The sequence below is a fragment of the Humulus lupulus genome, chromosome 2 (assembly GCF_963169125.1).
Source record: "Humulus lupulus chromosome 2, drHumLupu1.1, whole genome shotgun sequence".
In the NCBI taxonomy this organism is placed as follows: Eukaryota; Viridiplantae; Streptophyta; class Magnoliopsida; order Rosales; family Cannabaceae; genus Humulus; species Humulus lupulus.
Window position 1 is genome coordinate 295,179,212 of NC_084794.1, and position 20,607 is coordinate 295,199,818.

Below are 20,607 nucleotides of genomic sequence, written 5' to 3' on the forward strand. Positions count from 1 at the left end.
CATGTTATTTTCCACACGCATAAAAAAATTAGTCATGCGTGCAATAACCTGTTTTTAAACTAGTTTTCGACACTGTAAATTATTCATAATTTTCTGAAAATTTGCAGGAATCTCTAAATAACTACAGTATACACGGTTATAAAAAAATCGCGCCGAAAACTGTCTATCAACCAACCAACTGAGAACACAAAAGGATACATATAACTATTTTTTAAATAATGGCGATTTTGAAAATTCATATAATATGGTCATAGACAAATTTAAATCTCAAACTCAACGAAAAAGTTAGTAGAAAAATGAATTTGTATTTATCCAAATAAATAAACCCAAAAAAAAAAAAAAAAACAAGCGTGCACAGAAAATGACATAATTGTTTTATTAACAATAAAGGAAAGATATTATTTCTTCAAAACAAAGTATCACATTCATATTCATATTCTCATTTCTTAGGTGATAAAGAATCAAACCATGCCAACTCTCACCACCTCACGCGCCAATAAGTTAAAGCATCAGACAACGAATACTTTGTAAAATTGTAGAGGAAGAGTCGTTTACACGCCACTGCGAGGCGCGTGGATATTACTAATGTCAGTTAAAACCTGCCAAAGTTGATAACTGTGTTGGTTTATGACTTGATTAGTAGAAGTAAAAGCCAGTTTAGCTGTCTTTGTTTTTTTTATTAATAATAATGATGATTATTATTATTATTATTATTACTTCTTATATTTTCTCTCTCTCTCTCTTTATTGTAATCTGAGCTTTTGTTTTTTATTTTAACACAAATTTCAAGCTATCCACTTTGTAATTTCTTGCCATTTACTTGGGTTTTGAGAAAAAAATCCGGGCTTTCCCTGTTCTTCTTTTATTTATTTTTAAAAAAACTTGTAGTCTAATCTTAAAAAAAAAGCAAAAGTGGGAAGAGGGTGTTGCTAGTTTCATGATTTGGTTTGTTTTCTCAGTATTATTATTATTATTATTATTTGTAAAGATGGGAACTTTATCAGACCCATTAAGAATCTGAAACTTCCTCATTTTCTACCCAAGAAAAAAAATGAAGGATTTTCCTGGTACACCAGGGACTTTGACAGGGCTTCTTCTCAGGATTTCACAATGCGTTTTTGCAGCTGGGTCAATTGCTTCCATGGCCACTACTTCAAGCTTTTTCAATTTCACTGCTTTCTGGTATGGCTTCCTTTTCTTCTACTCTATTGGGTTTCTATTCTTTTTAAGTTTAAAGATCGTATTTTGATTGCTATTTTGAACTGTTCTTGAGACAAGATACTGGTATAAATGTTGGGAAAGTTGGATTAGATCAGAGGGGCTTTAGTAGTTGCAATATAATATTCTCTAATAGTTCTCAGATTGCTTTCAAGATCATATCTTTAGTTGATTTTTATGGGGTCCATTGTGAGCTTTAGTGCCTAAACAATCACTGATCATCTTTTGTTTTGCATGCTCTGATATTTTGGTCTCCTATCACAACAGAAAACATGTTTAGACAACTTAACTTACTTGGGATTAGAATGGAATCAAATTATTTCCATGTTGGTTTTTTTGGCATGTGGTGAATTGAGCCAAGAATTGCTAGCAGCCCTAGTTGGAAAGGAGAAGAATAAAAATGAAAGATGCTTGTTACTTGTTCCAATGTATTTGATTTGGATTGAATCATGGACAATCTTATTGATATAACCCATGCTGTGACTATGAGGACCACCACACTTGTTTTGCTTATCTTTCTATTTTCTCTTTATTCCTGTAATGAATCCCAATATACTAACAGAACTCAAAATGATAATTAATGGTAAATGAATAATCTCAAGTAGTGCTAAATACTAATCTTGATGAACAAGCTCTTGAATTGATATGATCTAATAGGTTTCCAAACATAGCTTTCTAACCAAGGATTGCAAATCAGATAGCTGCTGTGGTGCTTAATCTTTTGGACAAATCTTCTACCTCCGAACCGCTATAAACTTTGTGTGCGGCCGTTTGTTTTTTGGTTTCATTGCTCTCGTTAGTAAAGGATTAGGGGCGCGCAAATTCGTAACATTTGATATATGGTTTGCAAGTTGTCTTTTTTTCTTGGAGCTCTCTAATCTGCAATGAATATAGAGCCAGATCATAGTGTTAACAACATAATGTTGCTCATGCTAGACCATGCCAAACCCTAAAGTACTTTAAAACCAAAAACCATTCTTGACACATCTTTTTTTTTTTTTCAGCTATCTCATTGCTTCAATGGGTCTTCAAGTGATATGGAGCTTTGTTCTTGCACTATTAGATGCATATGCCTTGGTGAGAAAGAAGGCCTTCCATAACCCTGTTTTGGTTAGCCTCTTTGTAGTTGGAGATTGGGTTAGACTCTATCCTTGTCTTTTTCTTTTCTTCGTTCAAAAAACTACTCCCTACCCTTTTGAGATTAGGTAATGGACACTTAAAAAGTGTCAAGCTTTGGTCCAAAAGAGTTGTCATTTGTTTTTAACAGCTTCCTCTTTGTTGACATTAAACAATGAACAGGTTACAGCAACACTGTCTCTTGCAGCTGCTTCTGCCTCGGCCGGCATCAGTGTATTGTACTTTAGTGATTTGGGACGATGCAGTTTTGGAAACGAATGCCAAAAGTACCAAATGTCAGTTGCTTTAGCATATCTAAGCTGGGTCACCATAGCAACCTCTTCTCTAATCATGCTTTGGCTTTTGGCTGCAGGGTAGAGCAGAAGAAGAAGCCTTTGTTTTTGTATAGAAAAATTGGATTTGTTTTCACTTGTTTCTACTTGTGGCTTTCTCTCTAGTAGAAAATGTTTAATCATTTTTTGTCTTTAGTCAATAGGAAACAATAGAAAAAGAAGCATATACCATTACAATACTCAAATCACTTCCTCTCAAAGTGTCAAAGTTGGGAAAATAGTATAGAAAGAAAAGAAAAAATGTTGGATCATATTTTCAATAGAATGTTGGAGAAGCATTTGCCTACTGTTAGGGTTTTTTTTTTTTTTTTTTTTTAATAGAAAGGGTTTATCCTTGGTTTAAATTATCATTGAAAAGGGAAAAAGATGTGCTTACAGAAACGTTAATGTTAAATGGTGTCACAGATGCTGAGTATATATTTTGGAATTATTTGCTCAACTGAAGACGAATCTAATTTGAATGAGTATTGATATGGGGTACCATTTAGAATCTATCAATATGACAAAGAATGATTGGTGTAGATTTTTTTTTTTTTTTAGGGAAATGAACTTTCATTCTAAGGTTAAAAGGACAATAAACATAACTCAAAGAAATGCACAAATCTTACAATAGAGATGAACTAAATAATGACAAACCATGTCGATTACAATGATAGAGCAAAATACACTAAAGAATAACTCTAACCCCAAACAAGGATAAACACAAGTAGCAATCAAACCCCCACATAGATAGTGATTTGCCTTTTAAAGATCTTGCAATGAAGCGACAGTGTTCTAAGGTACAACACCAAAAACTAACAAAAGTAAAAAACAAAATAAAAGGAATAGGCAACTAGATACAACAACAGAATCCAAAGAGCAAGGAACCACTGGCCAAGGGCACCAACAACAACCTAGAGCCCACACACTCCAGCACTGAAGACCTCATGTCCCCCACTACTCACTTCGGGACAGCCAGAGACCACCATCCCAACCACCAGAGTTGACAGATCCGAGCCCACCCACCCCTGACCCAACCACCGACCCCGAAGTAGCAAAGCCCCATTGATTCACAAGAGTTGCCAGCCAATCCTAACTGCTAACCCCTCTGCCACCCCCACGAGAAGGAAATGAGAGCTCCACGCCAAGGCACGCCAAAGCCCACACCTCCAAGCCTGCTATTGACGAGCATGTCACCTACATTTTTTGTCTCGATCAGGGCACAGACCGCCAGTAGCTTCCCTAACCAAGAAGAAAATATCAAATATAGAAACCTTAAGTATCGAGAGTGAAGGATAGAGAACCCTAAAGATTGTCGTCTTGTATTTATTATTGGTGTAGTTTAATATTGGATTTCACATATTTTATATCAAGTAGTGTACGGGTGGTGTAAGACACAATTAGTGTCCCATAGCCATATTCATTTTGGACTATGTGACTTTCCTTTATTAGATCAAATGTTCAAAAAGTGATTGCACGCCCATTGTTTGAGCCCATAGTCTAATACGAGAAAGTCATTTGCTCTCAGATGAATTCTTTCTCGACCGTGTTGCAATATGCTCATATAGATATTCACATAAATATTTGTTGTTGTGGAGTCCATAAAAATTTTACTTAAAGAAATCACAAATCAATTTCTTTTCTTGGACTTTAATTACTCATATTGAGTGGTTTTCTTTGTTGTGCTTACTAAACAAAATTGGATGAATTAGACATGATGAAAGTGACAAATTGTAGAAGAAAATCTTCACTCAGTGATTTAAAGTAAGAGTGCATTTTCAAGCTTGTAATAATCATTTTGGACCAAATATTATCAACAACCAAAAAAAAAATGTTATTTTTTATATAAGAAAAAAAAAAGAATTTACATTTAATGTTTATTTTGGTAATTAGTATCCCTAAATTTTAATTTTAATAAATCCGAAATAAGAAGATTCTAAGTTCTCAGATTTCCCCTAACTCATTTATTATTGTATTTATATGTAGATTAACCAAATCATTATCAATAATTTATCTAAAACAAAATCAAATTCTTAACTAATTTATTAAAAAGTGGAAACCCTACAAAAGTTACAAGTGATTAAAAGGGAAAGGTAGAGTTGTAAATTGAATATTTGTAGGTTCCCTCATTAGCATCATCTCATGTCATAACAGAGACATTTGAAGAGAGAAAGTGGAAAGAAATTATTTATCAAAAAAATTATTAAGTGGGCATTTTGGGTCCCATTGGCAGGTGACAATCAGCTAAACTTGACCCATTTGACAGAATTTGGTAAGATGCATCTGAATAGTGCAAAAATATATACAAAGAAAATGAAATAATGGGCCCCATCATCAAACCTTCTAAACCCTAATTTAGAATACAATTATTACATAACATGGGCATGGGACATAATTATTGTTACCATTTGATTCTCCACTTTTTAATTTTGCCACAATTGTTCACTTGGTTTTTTTTGCTGTTTATTTTGTCAAAAATTAACCTAATATGTCAAAAAAAAAGAAGATGAAATTGCGGTTAAAATACTAAATATTTTCAAAATATTATATTTTTATATCTATTTATTTTTTTTGCAGTAAATAAATTAAATATCTTCAAAATGTTGCACTTTTATACTCAATTTTTTTTTTGCAGTAAATATACTCAATTTTTTTAAAATATTGCACTTTTATACTTGTTTTTTTTATTATTTTGATAAATAATAAGAAAGTTAAGAAAAAAATATAAGTTTTTAATTATTTTTTAAATTTTAAATTATTTTTTCTATCTTACTATTCTTCAAAATAACTATTTTAAATTAAAAATTAATAAATGTTTTATTAAAATTATTTAAAATAATTAAAAATTATTTTTCCATCAATTTAAAATATAAGTTTTTTTTAAAAGTGAATGAAAAATATAAGTTTTAAGTATTTTGATTAATTTTAAAATCTTAACTGATTTTTTTATTATTTTGAGAAAGAATAAGGAAGTGAAAATAATTTAAAGTTTAAAATATAATTAAAATCTTATATTTTTCTTTCACTTTTTTAATATTTCTAAAAAATATATATATAAAAGTGCAACATTTTAAAATTATTACGTATATTTACCGCCAAAAAAACGTTTGAGTATAAAAGTGCAACATTTTGAAGACATTGGACATATTTACTACGGAAAAAATATTTTGTATAAAAATGTAACATTTTAAAAACATAAGGTATTTTAACCGTAATTTACTAAAAAAAATGTACAAATAATCGAAAGATCAAATCATCAAATTTAAGTAGTCCAGAAACCAAATGTGCTAATTATATATGCATATTTAGGTTCCCTTCTCGATAACTATTGTAGCAATGTAATTAAAAAAATAGTTAAAATATTTTATATAACTTTTTGGATTTTTTTTTTGCAATTTACCCTTGAAACTAAATTAATTGGCAAAATGTCCTCTAATATCTAATAAATCTAGCAAGGCCCCACTAAACTCATATTAATGTGTCACCCTTGAAAATTTTCCTACACTAATTTTTTTATTTTTTATTTTTTGTGCAAGAGATAAGAAAAAAAAATTAGATTAAAAATACAATATAAACAATTCAACTTGTCATATACGTTGTTGGATTAATCATGTTAATAATAATTACTTATTTCTTTAAAAAAAATGTATTATCGTATTACCATATTATATGAAGAAAATTTATTATAAACATATTAAAATTAGAAAAAATATTATTACATTTTAATTTTTCAAGCTTGAAATAATGCATTGAATTTTTTCACTAATATGATGGATAAAAATAGACAAACACAATGATATCATGATACCACGAATTTCCCCTAAAACCTTTTTTCTTAAAAAATAAATAAAGATTCATAAATTAATCGAATATCAAATATGCATACACCACACAAATAACTTAGTAATATACCACTAATTGTTGTTCGAAAAGCAAAATAAATATGATAACAAAAAAGATCAAATAATATATGTCAAATCAAATAAAATATATACATTATTGAAAATGGAAAATTGATTGAATATATATTTTTACTATATATATATATACATTGTTCGTGATCATTATTTGATATATAATATTATATAAAAAAACAACTGTTACATTATATTTTATTATATATCAAGTTGTGGTATAGTAAGAACTTGTAATTATTTTTTGGTCCACAAATTTAATTCAAGACAATATCTTATTGTTATTATTATGGAATCATTATTAATAGCATTTTTTTTCTATTGTTTTAAATCTAGAGTGTGGAAATATGCAGCAAAGTCGTGTTACAATATAATGATTATTTTGACATTTTATTTATGTCCAAGATATACATATTTGGACTATTCTATGGTGTATTTCTCACCCGTGAATAATTTTCGGCGCGATTTTTTTTATGATCGTGTATATTGTAGTTATTTAGAGCATTTTGCAAATTTTCATAAAATTCAGAATAATTTACAGTGCCGAAAATTAGGTTCAAACATGTTATTTTCCACGCGCATAAAAAAATTAGTCATGCGTGAAACAACTTATTTTTAAACTAGTTTTCGGTACTGTAAATTATTCGGAATTTTCTGAAAATTTGCAATATTCTCTAAATAACTACAATATACACTGTCATAAAAAAAAATCACACCAAAAACTGTTCACGGATTGAGAACACAAAAGAGACCCACCGATAAAGCCCTTTTTGAATCCCCTACCATATAAATTTCTTATATATTTAATATATTTGATTGTACGTAGAATTTGTATTATAAACAAATATTAATTTAATTAGTGGTTGTAATTTAGGTTGGGATTATTAGTACATAAATGATTTTTTTTATATATATACAATATGCATGTATAAATGTATAATGTTTATAAAATTGTTAAATTATTCATAAAAATTTAGAATTTTATTATAAAAAAAAACTTAATTGCTAACATTTTTTTCCATGTAAATCAGTAGAAATAACAGCGAAAAATAAAAAAAATAAACAACATGATTTATACTGGTTCAAATCATAATGCTATATTACAGCCAAAAATGCACACCAAGTTTGAGCAATTTACAAGGTTGTGTACCAAAGAAAAACAAAAGAAAACTAGATTACATTTTTCTTTTCTTGTCATCCTTGTACTACTTTTCTTTTCTTGCTCTTTTTCTTTTTTTCTCTTCAATTTCTAGATTCTTCTTTATTACAAAATAAATACCGACAATTAAAATACAATCTTGTAATTTTCACCTCATTACAACTCAACTAAACAAATAAGAAAATTATGGCCGCAAAAAAAATGATGCCTAATGTTTCAATATTCAAAACGCATGTCACAGCATTGACATAACAGTAACACCTTAAGTTGAATCACTCATCCACATATTGAGAATATAGTATTAACATGCATTACATTAATACACTACTCATCTTTTAAATATTATTAAGGGTTTATACATTTTTGGACCCTGTATTTTGTCTCATTATTTGTTTGGACCCTGTGTTTTGACAAATTATTTTTTGGACCCTATGTTTTATAAAATGATTAAAATAGAATCATAAACTCAATTTTGATGAAGAAAAAATTAAATATAACAACACAGATTTTAAGCAGAATGATTTTATTTTTGTTCTGAATTGTTAGTTTGGTAAATTATTTGTGATTTTAGTTGAAAAAATATTGACCAAAATCAGGTTTAGGGTTCTATTTTAACTATTTTACAAAACACAGGGTCCAAAAAGTAATTTGTCAAAACACAGAGTTCAAACAGATAATGAGAAAAAACATAGGGTCTAAAAAAGTATAAACCCTATTATTAAAGACTATCATACTTATAGTCCACCAAAATAAGGCATTGAAAACTAGCTCACTCAAGAGTGTGATCTTAGTATCCAACCACTCAAGAGTGAAAAACTAATAATGCTAGCTATTAGCTTTCTCTTTCTAATGCTAGCTCTACATGATTTTTATTTTTTATTTTTTTTTCAATAAAAAACTTCATTAAAAAAAATATAATATCATACATCATAAGAAGATTAAATATCCCTAATGCTCTCTACATGTTCATTATTAATTTCTTATTATAAGAGTTGAGCTCAAGACACTCAATTAAAACTTATATATTGAAAAATTACAAGATCAAATGTCATTATATTCAACTACTCATGAGATTCCACTCAATAATAAGAGTGGTTGATTTTGTTAATTTCTTTATTGATGTGTGTTATGCTAATTGAATTTATGGATTTTGTAAGAAATAGGACTGGTCATGTGTATAATAATTAATAATGCTTCAAGAAAGGAACTAGATGCCATAATAACTTGTGTCATCTAAAAAATAAACAATGGAATACATAATTAAATAAAAATGGAAAAAATAACAAACATACATGTACAGAATTGATTCTATTTGTGTCAGAATTAGAAGAATCTAACTTGGTGCTACTTGTAAACCAGCTCTCAATATTTACTAACATTTTGTTTTACTTAAAATAAAAGAAAAACATTATATACTTTAAGTTCCTATCACAATATAAATATATATATTATTATTAAAAAAATTAATTGTTACTATTATACCTTTAACCACAATTTTTATATACTTACCGACAAAAATTAAAATTAAGTACAATTAATTCACGTTAAGGGTTCGAATCCCACCATACCAGGTTAAGTTGTGGTGGTCCGTTCTTAATAGGATGAGAATTCTTAAGGCATATTTGTCGATAACCCAAATAAGAGAGGCTCATGTATGAGTCCCTTATAGTTGGTATGTGGGCCCTGGGATTGATTGCTGAAAGGGGTTGGGGGATGAGATTTGCACTATGTAATCCATTTTTCTTTCAGCAAAAAAAAAAATCAAATTTTTTAGAAAAAAGAAGTTTTTATTTTTTATTTTTTATTTTTTAGTCATAAAATATAATCTGAAATTTTCAAGTCTCTTACCCAATTTTAAAGCTCTCGCTTATTTCTAACCTAATTATAAAAATAAGACCATACCATATTTAAGATGATTAGTAATCACACCCCCACCTCTTAATATATATAGATATATATATATATATATATATTTTATGCTAAAAGTTTGAATCCTCTCTATTGATCTTTCTAGAACAATATACTAAAAGATAAAAGGAACTATATATCAAATATTGGGGTGTGACAATTTCAGCCTTGTATATATATATAAATAAATGAAAATAGTACTCAATTTTTGGTAGATGAATAATGACCACTAATCAAAAGTGCAAAAGTATGACAAGAAATTTTTAATTACAAAAAAAAAATGTAATTGAAAAAATGCCACTAAAGAGTTTGAAATAATAAGCACTACAATTTGCAAAATCGTGTCGTATATAAAACAAGAGTATGCCTAGTAATGTTATCACTATAAAGCAATTAATAACTAGATCACTTATTATGTACATGTAATATCCCATTAGATTTTCCTACTACAAGATAGTTAGATAAATTATCGAATTAATAAACTTAGCAATTTCTCACATGGTTCTGCATGATTTACACTCCAAACTGCATGATTTATGATCATAAATGATAGATTGTCATATCAATTAGCTCAAAGATTAATCTAGTAACTTATAACAGTAATTGCCTTCAAATACGATCTATAATGCATACTATCTCTTCTTCAAAAATCTCTGAAAGAATGATTTAGAAGAACATCTTTAATAAACACTCTGATATTTTATTGTTTCATAATTCTCTGCCATAATCAAAAAGTAGAGATTCATCGATAGGATAGGCTTCGTAATTCGTTTGTCATACCAAATATATATAATAGAATATTCTCAATAAATTTCATTATCATGCAAATATACACACCAACTAAGTAATGTTAGGGCCATGAGTACTACCTCAGCCAAACTTAATGGGAGAACATGATTCTCATGATCAAATATTACAAGAATAAAAAAATATATATGTTATAATTGTACTAGTCAACTAGCTCAATCACCCTCTTCTACTTCTATATATATTATGCAAGATATATGTGCTCTTTTGTTCATCTATAGCTATATCTCTATCTAGCTAGGTATAGGCATATATATATATATAGCTTGTGAAGAAGAAGAAAAAACTATATATATATATACATAGTTATCAGATAATTGATATATATATATATATATACTAGAATTTTTTTTTTTTTTTAGAAAGATCTGAAATCAAAAATGGTAGAGAAGAAAGGTAGTAGTAGTAGTAATAATGTTGGGAGTATTTGGAAAAAGTTCAAACCACACGTGCTGATGATTTCAACTCAATTAGGTTACACATTTCTCTACTTCATCACAGAAGCCTCTTTCAACAATGGTATGAACCCTCATGTCTACATAACTTATCGACACATCGTAGCTGGGGTGTTCATCTTTCCTTTTGCCTATTTTCTCGAGAGGTAATAATAATATAATTGTTATATATATATATATATGAAAATTCTCGTACAGGGGTTTCACTTTAAGCTATACCGGTGAGACTCCCAGTGTTATTAACCGGTGAACAGTTTGGGCACCTTGCAAATTTTCAGAAGATTTCGAATAGTTTACAGTACCGAAAATTAAGTTCAAACATGTTGTACGCGTGAATAATTTTGTTTATGCGCGTGGAAATCAACATGTTTGAACCTAGTTTTCGGTACTGTAAACTATTCGGAATTTTCTGAAAATTTGAAAGATGCTCGAAATAGCTACAATATATACGGTCATACAAAAAAATCGCGTTGAAAACTGTTCACGAGTCGAGAAACACTGAGAACCCCACCAATAAAGCTTAAAGTGATTTCCTATATATATATAATTAGATTTAGTATGCATGTGTGTGTATATATATATATTCATATTATTATTAATTTGGATTATGTATGCCTTTGTGTTATTCTCTAAATTGTATTCTACTGACTGTACAAAACTAGATTGATTATTCCTTGATGATAAGTTAATTAAGTAAGTACATATATATGACTAGATAGCTTTAATAAGTTGTAAAATAAAACTAATAAAAAAAAGGGTATTTGAGGTGACAATATGAGACTTGCATAATGACACTCGTTTTATTCTTTTTGTTGCAGAAAACAAAGGCCAAAGCTAACATTCTCTCTTTTTGTAGAGATATTTATTCTCTCTCTCTTGGGGTAAGAAACTCATTATTTATATAGAATATATGCATATATGCTTTTGGAAGATTATCCAGTGCACCCCCAAAAATTTGACACACCGATACACTCCTTTGGTGTTTTTGACTTGAGAAGTATTTTCAATTTATTTAGAGTATCCTGTAAATTTTCAAAAAGTTCTGAATAATTTACAGTATCGAAAATAATGATCAAACATATTAACTTCCACGCGCATAAAAAATAGTCACACGTGCAACAAACTTTTTTAACTTTGTTTTCTTCACTGTAAATTATTCAAAATCTCTCGAAGATTTGCATGATGCTCTAAATAACTACAATATACATTACCACAAAAAAAATTGCGCCGAAAATACTTCTCGAGTCAAAAATTAGAGAGGGTGCACCGGAGAACTATATCCCTATGCTTTTTTCATAGAATTTTTTTGACAAAAAACATATATATAGATATATATATCTAATTAACCCTAATTAATTAGTCTTTGTTTTCCATAATTGATGACAGGATTGGTTTGACACTGAACACATATTTCGCTAGCTTGAAATACACATCTCCTACCTTTGTTGCCTCAATGGTCAACACCATTGCCTCCCTTACTTTTGTAATTGCTGTTGTTCTCAGGTAATTACTACTCTACTTAGAACAATTAATTATATATCTTGTATATGTTGATGACTAATTTGTCATTAATCATCATCATATAATTATAAACACAGATTAGAGATAATTAATCTTCGAAATCCGAGGGGTGTAGCCAAAGTTCTTGGAACCTTGATCTCATTAGCTGGTGTGATGACCATGACATTGTACAAGGGACCAATTGTGAGAAATCTATGGCATCCTTTAATCCAAATCCAAGGAAGCAATGGCCCACATGAGCACTGGTTAAAGGGTTCACTTCTCACTGTCTCAAGCTGCATCACTTGGTCAATTTGGTACATAATGCAGGTTACTATTTATTCCTATCTTACCCAAATCATAATAATCGCATTTAGTATATAGATCGTGGTATAGTGATTAGGATGTCTACCTCGTTCATTTTCATCCATATGTCCAGAGTTCGAGTTTCTTAATTATCACTTTTTGTTTCAAAGAGTTTTAAGGTTTTTGCTCTAAACTTAAACGGTTAATGTAATGGATCAAACTGGGTATCATGTTCCCTCTACGATCGATATATGATATGGGAACCCTACGAGGCCCTATATCTAGATATCCGAGATTGTTAAAGAACAAAATGTAATGGGTCACATCACTATGGATGCTGCTTGAAATTACGACTGGCCCTACAAATCAACACGAGTCTTTCCAGCTAGCGTGTTTTGTCCTCACTTACACGCTTCCGATGTCACCCATCATGAGACTACTCTAAGTCAAGCACGCTTAACTATGAAGTTCTCAAATGATGGGCTACCAAAAAAAAAGATACATATTATTAGCATAAGTAGTACACATTAATCAATTTAAGTTATCTTAAACTGTGTAGTCTCATACTTACACATACTTAGAATCATCACACTTGATCTTCCCCAAACGATGTGGGATTGCATAGCTTTTACCCGGTCTTTCTCCCTGTAGATCACCAGATTCTTAATGCGACACAAAAATAGTGGAAATGAGAATGAGATTAGCAACATATGAAATTCTCATTTTAATATGTTATCTTAGTTAAGAGTATTGTGCACTTATAATTAGTGGTCACAGTACTTGGCACTCTCCAATGATACCACTTTGTAGGGTATGATCACATAGCAAAATACATGAATATATTTAAAAACCTCTTAAAGTCAACAGCTCTTGTTATCTGAAAATATATGTATGTATGTATGTATGTATGTATATAATTATAATTGAATTTTCAGGCATACACATTGAAAAGATACCCTGCACAACTGTCTTTGACCACGTGGATGAGCATGATTGGTGGAGCACAATCAGCTGTGTTCACAGTGTTTGTGCAACATAAACCTGCTGCTTGGACTATTGGATTTGATATTGACTTGTGGTCTGTGCTCTATGGAGTAAGTAATTTAAATTATCCTTAATTATAAACTAACTTCGTTTCAATTATCGAGTAAATTTCTCATTATTATATATTAATTAAAATCTATTATTAATTAATTGCAGGGAGTAATTTGCTCAGGTGCAATAATATTTATTCAACTGTGGTGCACAGAAGAAAAAGGACCAGTTTTTGTGACCATGTTTAATCCAGTTGGTACAATATTGGTGGCCGTTTTAGCTTACTTTGTCCTTGGGGAAACACTTTACACCGGCAGGTATAAATATATATATTTACTAATTATTTTATTTATTATCCTTAATGATAAAAGGGTGAAAATGTTTTTTTTTTTTAAGTGATTTTGCACTCTGATCTATTTTTTGATAATTTCTTGTAAAATGATCTCTATTTAAAATTTGATTTTTTTCGACCAACTGTCTAAAATTTGCAACCGCCTGTTTGAATTTTTCAACCACATGTTTAATTTTTCGACTAGGTGTCATTTTGCAAATAATTATTAAAACTAGACTAAATTGTAAAATAACTTTAAAAAATAAGTCATTTTGCCAAATGATTCTTATCTTATTGTATTGAAGCCATATAATATAATATATAGAGATTTGGTCATTTTTTTGTAATTTTACAATTTTTGGGAAATTTTTTACAGTTTCGACACATTTTTTTTGGTTGATATTTATTAGTTGTTATGAGATAATTGTTTTTTGTAATTATTTTAAGTTTATTTTGGGTTAATGCAATAAATTATTTTCAAGTTATTTTTTAATTATTTTTCACGAGATTATATTTTTGTAATTATAAAATTTTGAAAAGTTGAGTGAAACAAAACTTAATCTATACTATATATGATAAATATAATCTCATTTATTATCTTATTGTATTGAAGCCATTCTTACCATATAATATAATATATAGAGATTTGGTCGATTTTTTTTTTTAAAATTTTTATAAGTTTTGGGAAATTTTTACATTTTTATGGCTTGATACTTTTTTTTTGTTTGTTGGTATTTATTAGTTGATTTCATATATATATATATATACACATACTATATATGATATATATAGATATATATATATATATATAATTAAGTTGGGTTTTGTTTTGACCAGCATACTAGGAGCACTTGTTGTGATGGCTGGGCTATATCTGCTGCTATGGGGGAAAGATGGAGATGAAAAGGTTGACTTAATAATGTCAGAAGAGTCAAATGATGACTATGCACCCAAAACAAAGGACAATAATGTAATATTACATATTGTTGAACCTTGACCAACACACTTGTTTTATCATAATAAATAACAACCCTAGCTAGCTCATCTTGTACAACATCGAATATATTCTATATCACCATCAATATGTCTTGTATTTGTTGATATATATATATATATATATATATATGTGTGTGTGTGTCTTATATATAGAGATCATGAGATCGATCACTTTGGCTCAAAGATACCAATAGTGTAGTGTACTACTATGCAAGAAGACCAAATATGTGTTTTGAGCCATATATATATATATACAAAGAACTCATTAAACAATACTAGTTTCTTTACTTGATTTGTAACACAAGATTTCAAACAAAACAAAATTTATGTCAAATATATAAATCATTAATAAAATCTATGTGTCAAAATAATAAAATATGAGAGATTTTCTTTCAAATAAGCCCTAATATATAGAAGTGAAGTTTGATGTAGGGGAAGATATGAAAACTATTGAACAAATATTACAAACTGTTGAATCGCACATGATTGACATAAAAAAAATCTTCTGAAACCTGTCGAATCTCAATATTACTAGGAGTTAAGCATCGATATTATTCGACAATTATCTCAATAAAAAAGTCACAAAATTTGGGAAAAATACGAAAGTTTTATTTCTTAAAATGACAAAAATGTCTCAGAACAATGGATTAGACAAATAAATATAATTTCTCGAAACCCTAGGTAGGGCAATAAAATTCGAAAATTACAAAAAATCAAATAAAAGTCTTTCGATCCTCTAAAAGTGCTTCAAACAACTTTTTTTTTTTTTTGTTATTTGGGTCTCTGAATGAATTGCAGTTTCATTATTCACAAATCTCGTGATTCAAACAAGTAAAAAATTATGAACCTACGAAAGTCAACACGCGAACCCCTATATAAACACTTTAAAAACTTCAAAACTATTATTCACTATCTAGCCCGCATCACATCTATTATTGATTCACACAGCTCGATACAAAATAAAATGCCAAAAAAAATTCCTTAGCATTCCAAAATCCACATATATATAAATATATATATATATAATTCAAATATATAATTATTCATCACTTAGAATATGTTAAATTCGTTAGTACCCACAACTCAGTTCACTTGTATATACCATTATTTATTACAATTTTTTGGACAATACATGTGCCTTTCTTGATACTATTGAGACAAACTCACTCGAGGTGGTTGGCATCAAATGTAAAAAATGCAGAGTTGATTTGTCGTACTTGCATTTATAACAAGTATACTTATTTTTTTATACTTGAATTTATATATATTTGTTATTATTGTAATTGAAAAGATTATGGGAATTCTTGCTCATCTTAAATGAAAAATGGAAAAAAAAAATATACAACAAATATGATAGAAGGTCTATGTTTTTTAAATAACATAAATTTTCAAATTTTATGATTCTTAAAAGCTTTTTATTTTATAAAAAAAATACATTTTTTGAAATCTTATTTTAATAAGAGATATTGGCAGCGATAATATTCAATTCTTATCAAAAGTTACACTTTAACACCCAAATATTTTTCTTTTTGCAGTAATAATACACTCTATCAAGAAAGCGGTGCAACCATTGGTACTCACACTTATCGTCTGACATTAGCGCATACGTGGCAACATTTACTTAGTCCTAACCAAGTGTACAAAAGCAAATATATAAAATTATTTTAAAAATAAATGACCTAAGCAATCACTTAAAATATTAAATTATTGATCACTTTCGAAAACAAAAGTAATAGCTTTTCAATTTAGCAATATTAATAATCTTTTCAAAGTACAAATTATTACACAATCCAGTCTTCTAATCTTGTAGGTTCTCTCCATGGACAGAAAATAATCCCAAATTTGTTTATAAAATCAGTAAAAAAATAATATTGTTTATAGAGAAAATAATGGAGTAAGACTCGACACAGGGTCATAAAAATAATGGAGTTTTATACTGTTGAATATGTCACTAAGTTGAAAACAAAAAAAATAAAATAAATTAAGCAAAATGCATGAAAAATGGCAAAAGAGTGGATAAGAACAACAATTTATTCCAAAATTCCATGTCATCATTACATTCCTAATCATTTCACTACATTTGCCACCCCATGGAATTGATAATCAAAAAATGAGGCAAATTGAGACAGTAGTGATATTTACATGTCTTAAGAACACAATAAAGTTGAGATAAATTGCAAGACAGGGAATGTAAATGTAAAAAAAAAAAAAACCTTGTGGAGTGTCTGAAAGTGAGAAACTATGCAGCTGGTGGCCTCAGCTCATGATCACGAGATGTATCGCGAGTGGCCGGTGGTAAATAGTTCCACATCGGAACGAGACTATAGCCTGGAAAAACAGCCATCTTATTTTGATATGCAGCAGCAGCTGGGTGAGCCTGCATATATCCAGAAGGTGACACTGCCATGGAGTTCAACTGCAGCTCCATCTTTTCTTTATCTGATTTTAGTACAAGTTTTTCTTCGCGAAGCTCGTTTTTCTCGGCCTGTTATAGAGGAGAGATTGATAAGGGAATTAAGTACTTTGGCAAACCTTAATCTAAAAGACTTAAAAGAGTTCTAATCATTATTGTTTTCTAAACAAATTACAAATACTCAGAGGCCTATAGTCTTATCAACATATGAGAACATAGTTGATGTAACATATATAAACATTCCTGTTAATAACCAAGACAAACCACTGTAAATTGAGAATACAAACAGGGCATACCAACTCTTCTCTTTTGAGCAACCAGAGACGCAAGAACTAGCAAGACTTTTGTTTTATTTTTACCATACTAAGAGGAGTAAAAACATGATGCCTACTGTAAAAACAAACAGATAAAAGGTACTAAAAAAATTTGTGTAAGGAAAATAAAGATGTAGCTAACCTTTAAACATTTTATTTCTTCCAGTAGCTTTTCATTCGTTTCTTTAAGCTCCTGAGTTTCAGATTTCAGTTGGTTCAGAACTCTTACAGCATCATCAAGAACAGCAGTTTTGTCAGTTTTTGGAGGCCGACCAGGTTCTAAAACAGCACTCAAATCCAGAAACCTGAAAAATTCATGACTCTTAAGTAGGAAGGAACAAGCTCTAAGGATATTGCGAGTATCAGTTTCTAGACTTATGCATAACTTAAGAAGTTAAATGCTAAGATAGGTCTGAAAATAACATATCTTTCATTCATTTTTCTTACAAATTAATCAATCCCAGCTAAAAAAAAGTATCCAGTTTTAGCACAAATTTGCAGAACCCAACTATGGCGATTCGATTGAAAGGCATAAACAATCAAAGACTTAAACAAATAAGCTGAGCTAGTGAGATTCATGCCTGTCATTCAATCTCTCTCTCCTCATCTTCTCGCGGCAAGCCTTTGTTCCTTGCTTTCGAAAAGAATCAGTGCGTGCCCTGAACAAAACACAAACCTAAATTCAAACCCGAAAAACAGAGAATGTAAAAATACCATTCATTATCACTTAAAGCTACAAAACAAGATAAAATAGTAGCCAAAGGAAATGTTATCTTCTCACTCATGAACCATCATATCCCCCAAAACCAAACCCTTATTTACATTCACTATCTCCATCACAGAGGTTTAGAAAAACAAAGAAACCATTTCTTCACATTACAAGCACAAACTTCTCAATTTTCTCAGCCAAATCTCTTGTTAACAAAACTAGATAAGTCCCAAAAGCAAAATTCAAAGAATGAATCAAAATACACAAACTAAACCTAATCATTTCATTATCTAGAGAATCAAGAAAAATGATATTCCCATTATTCACCTCTTACGCGGACACTCTTTCTCATCCCTTTCTTGCAAGGCACTGTCACCCTCACCCTCGCCACCATTGCCACCACCACCACCACCTGCGAAATCAACATCCATAATACTGCAAAAACCAAACAATAACACATTAAATTTCATATATTCCCGAAAAAAAAAGAAGAAACTTTCAATCTAGAGAGAAAAAGAGAGAGACCCGTTATTGGACCATAGAAAATTGGAGGATTGGGTTTCTCCGATGAATGAACAGTCGAGAAAATCCCAACTACCGTCGTCCAACGAATCCATTAGCCGCCGATGGAGACAGTTGAAAAAAGGGAAGGAAAAAAAAAATTGATCTTGGAGACCAAAAATGGAGGGTTTCGAATTTTCAGAGATTTAAAAGCAAAAGTAGTAGTTGAGAAGATTGTGGTATTTTTGAAATTTGAAAAACTTTTGGTCTAAAAGTGTAAGAAAAATTAAGTATAGGGGTTACGACTGTTATATTGGTATGACCAATCAGATTGAGCCACGTCATCAAAAGCATCAAAATAGGGTCATAACCCAGTCTTGTCAGGTTTTTTAAATATTTTTTTATTGGAATATTTTAATGGTCAACTTGTGTTAGCATAATTTAATAATGGAATTAAAAAATATTCAGGCAGAAAAAAAGAATTAATTATTTACTCTTAAGATTTAAACAGCTATTGTTAAAACGGATTTATATTTGTCCAATGTTGTTGGACTTTTCTTAGTAGATTATTTTAGATAATGAATCTTAAAAGATGATGAATCTTCTTATTAATTTTTTTTATTTAAATATTAATTCCATTATTAAAAGCTATAAAAATAATTGGGTGATTTACTTTTAAATCATATGAACTAAATAGTGCTAGCATTGTCTTTGATGTATTTTACACCTTGAAGCTTGAATCCTAAGGTTATTTTGGTCATTTGGTAAATAGTAAATTATATTTTTTGAAAGCATTTTATTTTCCTTATAAAAAAAATATTGATATTTAATTATGATTTTAGATAATTTTATAGTACGGCCTTCAAAAAGAGCCTCACTAGTAGGATTTTTTTATATTTTCGATCTGCGAATAATTTTTAGCACGATTTTTTTTATGATCGTGCATATTGTATTTAATTAGAGCTTCCTGCAAGTTTTCAGAAAATTCTGAATAATTTACACTGCCGAAAATTAGGTTCAAATATATTATTTTCCACGAGCATACAAAAATTAGTCACGCATGCAACAACCTGTTTTTAAACTAGTTTTCGGTATTGTAAATTATTCGAAATTTTGTAAAAATTTACAGGATGTTCTAAATAACTACAATATACACGGTCATAAAAAAAATCGCACCGAAAACTGTTCACAAATTGAGAACACAAAAGAGTCCCACTAGTAGGGCTCTTTTTGAAATCCTTGCTGTAAAAATGTTTATGATTTTAAATATAGAAGTAAGATTCATAATTTTTTTTTAAATTGGGTATATTTGCAAATTTAACCTTATAAAATAATGTCCACTTAGTGCCTTTTTGTATGTTCTGTTTTGCAACTAATTACAACTCATCTTTCAATTCTAATCCTAATCCTAATGGAAATTTAGAGCATCTTTAACAAAACTATCTATATTTTTAGGTAGATGTGGATGTAACATGCAATTAAGAAACTAAAAGAAAAAATTAAATAAAATAATTGGTAGCAATACCATTCTGAGCATAAAAATAGTATAATATCATCATTTTTATGTGTCTTTATGTTCCCAACCAATAGAAA

General features: G+C 29.5%; 3 protein-coding genes across 4 annotated transcripts; 2 read left to right on the forward strand and 1 right to left on the reverse strand.

The window, feature by feature from the left end:
• Positions 1-714: 714 nt before the first annotated feature.
• On the forward strand, positions 715-2,973 carry LOC133819939 (CASP-like protein 5B3). 2 transcript variants are annotated; one of them, XM_062253325.1, is made up of 4 exons: positions 715-1,182; positions 2,223-2,355; positions 2,518-2,630; positions 2,708-2,973. In XM_062253325.1, the coding sequence occupies exons 1-4, from the start codon at positions 1,052-1,054 to the stop codon at positions 2,790-2,792; spliced, it is 462 nt and encodes a 153-aa protein (XP_062109309.1). In that variant the 5' UTR covers positions 715-1,051; the 3' UTR covers positions 2,793-2,973. The 2 variants fall into 2 exon arrangements, with proteins under 2 accessions (XP_062109309.1, XP_062109310.1); XM_062253326.1 differs by having other exon boundaries at positions 720-1,182; positions 2,518-2,973.
• Positions 2,974-10,683: 7,710 nt separating this feature from the next.
• On the forward strand, positions 10,684-15,262 carry LOC133819938 (WAT1-related protein At2g39510-like). Its single transcript, XM_062253324.1, has 7 exons — positions 10,684-11,055; positions 11,728-11,790; positions 12,296-12,412; positions 12,508-12,739; positions 13,651-13,809; positions 13,916-14,067; positions 14,919-15,262. Exons 1-7 carry the CDS (start codon positions 10,835-10,837, stop codon positions 15,076-15,078), a joined length of 1,104 nt encoding a protein of 367 aa, XP_062109308.1. The 5' UTR covers positions 10,684-10,834; the 3' UTR covers positions 15,079-15,262.
• Positions 15,263-17,090: 1,828 nt separating this feature from the next.
• LOC133819940 (transcription factor bHLH104-like) lies at positions 17,091-19,207 on the reverse strand. Its single transcript, XM_062253327.1, has 5 exons — positions 19,039-19,207; positions 18,841-18,948; positions 18,386-18,463; positions 17,947-18,109; positions 17,091-17,562 (listed from the first exon to the last, which is right to left on the reverse strand). The coding sequence occupies exons 1-5, from the start codon at positions 19,128-19,130 to the stop codon at positions 17,317-17,319; spliced, it is 687 nt and encodes a 228-aa protein (XP_062109311.1). The 5' UTR covers positions 19,131-19,207; the 3' UTR covers positions 17,091-17,316.
• Between the last annotated feature and the right edge of the window lie 1,400 nt (positions 19,208-20,607).

Bases quoted from the DNA above. Each gene is read 5' to 3' on its own strand.
- LOC133819938 (XM_062253324.1), top strand. From the start codon at position 10,835: ATGGTAGAGAAGAAAGGTAGTAGTAGTAGTAATAATGTTGGGAGTATT. The intron at 12,413-12,507 runs GTAATTACTACT...TTATAAACACAG, and splicing joins GTAATTGCTGTTGTTCTCAG to ATTAGAGATAATTAATCTTC. The intron at 14,068-14,918 runs GTATAAATATAT...TGTTTTGACCAG, and splicing joins GAAACACTTTACACCGGCAG to CATACTAGGAGCACTTGTTG.
- LOC133819939 (XM_062253325.1), top strand. From the start codon at position 1,052: ATGAAGGATTTTCCTGGTACACCAGGGACTTTGACAGGGCTTCTTCTC. The intron at 2,356-2,517 runs GTTAGACTCTAT...AACAATGAACAG, and splicing joins TCTTTGTAGTTGGAGATTGG to GTTACAGCAACACTGTCTCT. The intron at 2,631-2,707 runs GTCAGTTGCTTT...TTTTGGCTGCAG, and splicing joins GAATGCCAAAAGTACCAAAT to GGTAGAGCAGAAGAAGAAGC.
- LOC133819940 (XM_062253327.1), bottom strand. From the start codon at position 19,130: ATGGATTCGTTGGACGACGGTAGTTGGGATTTTCTCGACTGTTCATTC. The intron at 18,464-18,840 runs GTGAATAATGGG...TGTTTTGTTCAG, and splicing joins AAAGAGTGTCCGCGTAAGAG to GGCACGCACTGATTCTTTTC. The intron at 17,563-17,946 runs GTTAGCTACATC...CCTCTATAACAG, and splicing joins AAGAAATAAAATGTTTAAAG to GCCGAGAAAAACGAGCTTCG.